At 41.1% G+C, this 7,162-nt stretch overlaps 1 protein-coding gene across 1 annotated transcript; it reads left to right on the top strand.

Annotated features, from left to right (window-relative positions):
* Positions 1–5,609: 5,609 nt before the first annotated feature.
* Positions 5,610–6,158, top strand: LOC125856019 (uncharacterized). The gene has a single exon (XM_049535624.1). The coding sequence runs from the start codon at positions 5,610–5,612 to the stop codon at positions 6,156–6,158; it is 549 nt and encodes a 182-aa protein (XP_049391581.1).
* Positions 6,159–7,162: the final 1,004 nt, after the last annotated feature.

The raw sequence follows: 7,162 nt of genomic DNA, 5'->3' as shown, positions 1-7,162 counted from the left end.
CTGATGTTAAAGCATTGATTTTCAGCTATATGGAATGAGGTACAAATCAAGGACACTTATAGGAAAAAAGGAACAATACAAACTTAAGAAATAAAGAAAGGCAAGCATGGTGATCGCTAAGAGCACTTGGCGGATCGTCGAGTGGCTAATTTGATCGCCTAAATTTCTAGTGTGCTAGCCCTCTTGGGAAAAACCAAGTCGGCAATGAAAAGGGGCAGTTGGCGAATCGCCGAGTAGTTCCTCGATGGAAAGATAGATCACCCAAAGTTACAAGACCTGAGGATGCTGAGAGCCAAGGCAAAAAGACGATAGAAAAGAGCAATGGGTGGTTCGGCGAACTTGACTTACCTGGCCTAATGTCCCTTCGTGGCTTATGTTTGGCAACTTTAAATTAGATTTTGAACAGTTAATTTAGGATGCTAAATTAGTTTAGACTACTTTTCTCTTTAGTTTTTCATAGTTTCTCAATAAACTTGAAGGATTTTGGAGATTTTGCAAGTGGGTTTCAAATTTTTTGCAAAATGAAGCATTGTAAAGAGTAAATTACTCTTACCTAGTTGATGGCTAATTGATTTGGTAATCGGTTTTACTCTTTTATGATGTTTGGCTAAAACCTCAATTCTTGGGGTGTGATCATATGATTGTGGGTTGAATTAGTTTATTGGTATTGTTAATTACTAGTTTAAATGCTAAATTAAAGTGAGTTTAATTATTAATTATGGTTCAATTTATGAATTGTAGTTGCAAATGGAATAATTTTGTGTTCTTGTCTTGCTCGAGAGAGAGGTTTCAGTACTAAGATTATTGATTAATGATTTGTAGGTATTGGGTTGAGCTGGGTTCAGCTCGAGAGAGTGTATCCTAAGCCCAATCCTACCCATCTAGCTTGAGAGAGTGGATGAATTAAGGTGTGGGTTATTCTTCATTGTTATGATTGGTGATGTTCGAACGAAATCACTTGATTCGGGATAGTTGTTCGAGAAAAAGTTATCTCCCTTATAGTCTAGACTACTAACTGATTTTTAGCAGTTTACTAGTAGTTTCAATTACCCAAATATCAAACTATTCCTATAAGCGATCACATCACGAGAATTCCTCTCCTTATTGTTATTTCAAATTGTTTGTGATTGCGTTGTAGTTGATAATTACAAACCAACCCCCCTCCATCTGACATTTGTGTCACCCCTTTTAATTTGTTTCATGTCTTTTTCTATAATTTCTATTCCTATAACTAGTTCTCATACTCATACTTTCTAAATGAATTTGAACACGTACCGCTCTCTATGGGATTCGCCCTAACTAAATTGTTGGGTTATATATTACTTAACAATTGTCTATACCTAGAATTACGAGAAGTGTATTTGATAGACGTTACTCAATTTTATCAAAATGGCGTCAATGCCGGGGAGTGGTGTTGTTTAAAATTCTTTTAGTGAAGTTGAAATGTGATCTTTTTAGTTATAGTTGAATGTAGTTATTTTAGTTTTTGTTTTGTGTTGTGTTTGTTAAATAGAGGAGGAGATGAGTGTTAACGGAAGCAATGGTAGCCAAGTGGGCCACCAAGATGATGTAGGAAACCTCAATGATGTAAATGACTCTAATGTCAATGACCCAATTCCATTGGGTGGTGTGGGGGCAACACGTCTACATCCAACCAAAGGAAATGATGTTTTTCACATCACTAGCACAATGCTTCAGCTCCTGCAACTGAAGGGTTTGTTTTGGGGGCTTGCTCATGAGGATCCCCATGAGCATATTCAAAACTTTGTGGAAGTCTGTGGTCCATTCTCATTCAAGAGTATATCACAAGACTCAGTCTGTCTCAGGTTGTTCCCATTTTCTTTGATGGGTGAGGCTAGTAAGTGGTTGGCTGAGTTGCCAAAAGATTCTATCACTTCTTGGGACGAGCTTACCACTGCATTCCAAGTGTGCTTCTTTCCCTATCGAAGATGATGACTCTTAGGAATACTATCCAAGGTTTCAAACGCTTCGAAGGTAAGCCAATCCATGAGACGTGGCTAAAGTTTAAGAAGTTGGTGCTGCAATGCCCAAATCATGGTCTTCCAAATAATGTGTTGCTGCAATATTTCTATAGGAGCCTTAACTCGATGAACAAAGAAGTTGTTGATCAACTTGTTCCCGGTGGTATATTGTAACAACCCGATGAAGTAGCATCTCAACTCCTTCATTACATGACCAAGATCAATAGGGCATGGTACACTCGTGAGGACCGAGTCTCTCCTCTCAATTTTAGAATGACAAAAGAGCAGATCAAAAAGGATCAAGACAGTGACCAACACGTGGCCAATTTGATAACCCAGTTGGATATCTTGTCTAATAATGTCATAGGTGTTGGTACAGAGAGTGTTAATGTTGTGGGTGTTTGCGGAGTAAACCCTGATGAGGCATAATTTGTAAGCATTATACAATGAGAAAGTGAACTTCCTAGCCAATCAAAGAGGAGGTTACCGTGCAAACTACCTAAGAACGGGTGGAAATCAAGGTTGGAATAGAGATGAGGGCTGGAGAAACCATGACAGAAATTGGAGTGATTGCAACACCATTTGTAAGTAAAAAGAGGGGGAAAAGGATACATATGTTCCCCATGAGTGTCAAAAGCCCAAGGAATCTGAGGGTGGCCGTACGAAAGACATGCTCTCACACATTCTCAATAAGGTTGAAGGGTCCGACAAAGTGTTGAAAGAAATGAAAGAGGATGTCTCGACTCACAATCAGACGGTGACCTCTCACTTAGTCTCTATTAAGCAACTGAAGACCCAAATGGGTCAAATTTCTTCACATTTGAATCTAAGACAACAAGGGGGATTGCCTAGTGACACAATGGAAAACCCCAAAAATGAAGCTTGAATAGGTACTTTTGTCGTGCCACAATGATAACTAAGGTGCTTCTTGGGAGGCAACCTATGTTTTTAATCCTTTAAGTTATGATTTTGTATAGCGGATGTTGATTGTACAGGTTGAAAAGTGAAGTTTTTTTGAAAATAGGCATTTTGGCGACCCAACAGACCAGTCAGTGAATCATCGAAGAGGTCGGAGAGCTCGACCTGGACCTCTGTTGGACCCACCAAGCCTGAAGTGGAAGTCTTTAAAACTCAGCGGGCAAATTGCTTAATCTGCGAGGCTAATTTTGTCTGCCATTTGAACCCCCAATTTTTCTGGAGGTCCTATAAAAGTCGGCGAGGTAAGCTACCACTCGGTGCATCGCTGAGTGTTTTGGCATGGATGACTTACTCCACCGATCGTGCCACGAACTGAAGGGTTTTAAAGGCCAAACAGTTTAAAATTTCAAAATATTTCATATTCTCTCATTTCTAACCCCATGCACTCTCATCTGAACTTTAGATTTTCCTTATTTTGCTATTTTGTTCGTTTTTTGTGTGTGATCTCATGCTCGGAATCAGAATACTTTGCCTCCTAGCTTTTTAATTTCTCAATTCAGCATACAAGTCAGTTTTTCGAAGTACCTTTGTTTAAGTGGTTAAACTCAAATGCAATAGGTAAATGGATGTTGATATGTGTTGGGTTATTTCTTTAATTGTGTTTTATGTGTCGGATTGTCCATAAAGTGAAGTGTTTAAACTGGTGCCTAAATGCTTAAAAAGATGATTTCATGTGTTGAAATTGTTTCCTAATTGTTGGGTTGTGGTTATTTTGTATTGGGTCTAGTTGGGTAAATTTTGAGTAACCCCAAATTGTGAAAAATACGTATTATACCCAATGATGGAGCGTTTGACGTCGTTTTTAATGGCAAAAGTAATCGAACGACCAATTTTGGCCAAATTAGGGGAAGTACGAGTACCCCGAAGGCATGGGTCATATGGGTTTGACACTTATTTCATGGTGTATGTTTTTTATTTTGAATTTAGGGCTGCGGGCTTTATTTTGGGAAACGGGGTTGAAAATTAGCACATTGGGCCATTTGGTGAGCTGCGTCGAGCTCGCCGAATGGTTCGGCGGTTCGCCAAAGTCCCTCTTTGATCGCCCTTAATTTCATGTTTTGGCTAAGATGAGTCTCTAAATTTCGATGGGAAGCCTAAGCATGCTAGTTCACTTGGCGACTCGCCGAAAGGTTCCTTTGATCTCCCTTTTTGCGCCCCTAACACCTAAAATACACTGTAATATTCGGTGGGCTAGTCTAAGATGGTTAATTGGTTTCAGCGATTTGCCGAAGGGCACTAATCATTGCCGACATGCCTTAATTCTAGAAATTTTTAGAGCTCATCCTTTCGGCGAGCCCGATCTGGCTTGCCTAACCGACTCAGTGACACACCGACAGGTTCGACAAGTCTTTTTGCAACTTGATTTCTGCAATATTCTTCAACAATTTCTAACACTATTGAATGTGTTTTAAAGATATGGCTAGACCTAAAGTCCCAGGAAGAAACATGCTACCCCGCAAGAGGGCGAAAGGGATTATTATAAATGTGGATGCAGCGGCATCCAAAGCAAAGGCAACCAACATTCCTACAAAGGATTGGAAAGGCAAAGGAAAGGGCAATGCGCTCGTAGTTGAGTCACCGAAGGTCAGCTCCGACAGTGAGGGACTATACGCGACTCACCTTACCACATCAGAAAGTGAGGTAGAACACCAGGATTCTCAGGTTGCCATCTCTAAGACTGAAGATGACCAGCTTCTATTGGCCCAGAGAGCAGAAATGCGCTCCAAGAGGATGCATGATCCATCTAGGATCCGGGTGCCTCAGACTTCTCCTCTTCCTCAACCTCCAGATCAAATTGTGGTCCCAACACCACCTGTACAGGGTCCCCCTCCTTGGTCTCTCAACAGACTAAAGGCCGAAGGACTCAGGACTATCATTGAAGAGAAGAGATTGTCCACAAATGATGTGGTGGACAGATATCCAAAGATATGGAGCACCCTTAAGTCCCACAATTTCCAGATCTTCACTAAACCCCGGGGTCCATACATTCCTAACTGGGTCCGGGAGTTCTACTCGGCCTATAGAACTTTGGTACTACAGGAAAAGAGGAAGCTTGCTACCTTTAAACCAGTGGATTATCTAGTTGTCCGGGGGAGAAAGGTAAAATGTGATGGTGATGATATAAACATCATATTGGAATGCACTAACAACATTACTGATCACTACCAGAGTATGATCAAGACAACAACTTTAGAGGATATGAAAGGTTGGATGGCCCCTCTCTTATCTGACAATACTATTAGGTTGATTGAGGTTGGAGTACCAATAGAGAAGAAATACCTCAATGTGGCAGCGAGGTATTGGTTTGGTTTAATTAGTAGCATAATCATGCCATCTCAAAATGAGTCTATCCTCCGCCACACAAAGGCAGCTTGTCTCGGATCAATCATTGCAAGAAAGCGCATCAATTTAGGTGCAATTATCAGACAGGAGATGGCCATGAGATCTAAGAAGAAGAGGGTAGCTTCAATGGATACATCCCCGGCAGTTGATATTGAGATACTACCTACAGAGGCAGTATTGCCTACTCCAACCACTGGGCCTTCAGGTATTTCTAGCTCTGCCCCCTCTTTGACTCTAAGCTCTTTTGCTACTCTCCTACCTCCTAGTGCATCCTGAACTACACTCACCCAGGCCATGCTACTACGGATGGGGCACCTAGCCCATTTTGCTGATGTGCGTGCCTCCAGACTAGAGCTTGCGGTTCCTGGGATCATTGAGATAGCTCTCACCACTGCTTTGATAGCTCTTAGATATTCTATTGATCCCCTCACGACAAGTATATTGGTGTGTGAGAGAGGTCAAGGACCCACTCATGAGGTGATGTTCTTAAAGGCCGCGATTGCAGAGTTAAGGAAAGATGTGGACCAACTGATGTCCACTAATATGTCGATGATTTTTGGGACCGTGGAGATCCCAGAAGACCTGGGCACAGATATTCCAGTCTGTTCTGATGTGCCCCCGGCTACCACCGAAGATGAGGTTAGATCTAATGATGTCGTTACTGAGTCTGACGCCGAGACTATTGAAGAGCAACATGGTGTTCAGGAGGAGACCATCTATATGGGCCTGACTAAGGTCGAGAAGACTATGGTACATTTGGTTGTTCAGACATCTTTGAGGGATACCTCTGTGGAAGGCTCTAGTGGAGGTAATGAGGATGAGACACAGGGCACTGATGCCCAACCCAGAGTGTGATACCGGGCATTGATTCCCCGACAGACGGAGTGAATTTGATGCAAACTTCACCTAGTCTTAGCCTGGCAGGATAACATTTTTATCTCCCTCTCTGTTATTTTTATTGATTATTTTTGTTTTGGTTGCATTTTTGGACAACTTCTTTTCTTTTGTGGGTTGGGTGAGTTATTGATATACCTACCTCTTGTGATTAAAATGTATTTTTGAATATTGGGTTATGTTGATCTATATATGTGTTTTGATCTTCCTTCCTCCCTTCAACAGAAATAAAGTAATTGTTTGAGAGAAAATTGCTTTATTTATAGTCCATTTTACCCATAATGTATTAACATTATCGGTAATGATGTACACCCATTGGGTTGAATTCAACAGTTGGTTAGTCAAATCCCCCAAGTGTTATCTCGTTATTTGATTGTTCCGTGTTGATTGTTGAAGTGGGTTGTTAATGACATTTAGAGGTTTAACTTATAGACTCGTAAGTGCAATATTGGTTCGGCTGCAAAGGTCATTGTCGTACTCTCATATTTATATTCAAAAGAAAGCTACTCTCTATGGGATCGACTTATATTGTCTAGCGATCGTTGCCACTTAGAATTGGATGAAGTTTCTTTGAAACGTTAATCCAAATGGCGCCGCTGCCTGAGAGTAGCATTGTTTAGAGTTCTTTTATCGAAGTTACGAGTGTGGATTTGTCGGCTGTAGTTGAACCAAGTTAGACTGGATTGCTTTGGCATTAATTGGGCTGAGTAGAAGTAAGAATGAGTGAGGAAGGGGTTAATGGTAGCACAACACATCACCGAGATGGTATCGATGATATTAATAGTGCATGCAACCAACCTAATCGGGTAAAATAGGGTGCATTTTGCTTACCAACAGCTGATGAGAATGCAATTTTTGAAGTCACAAGCACAATCCTTCATCTTCTCCAAATGAAGGGACTTTATGGTGGGCTGGCTCAAGATGATCCACATGAGCATGTGAGGAAATTCATAGATGTGTGCAGC

Source organism: Solanum stenotomum, chromosome 2 (assembly GCF_019186545.1).
Source record: "Solanum stenotomum isolate F172 chromosome 2, ASM1918654v1, whole genome shotgun sequence".
NCBI lineage: Eukaryota > Viridiplantae > Streptophyta > Magnoliopsida > Solanales > Solanaceae > Solanum > Solanum stenotomum.
The sequence above is the reverse complement of the archived record's forward strand: the minus strand, read 5'-3'. Positions and strand labels throughout refer to the sequence as shown.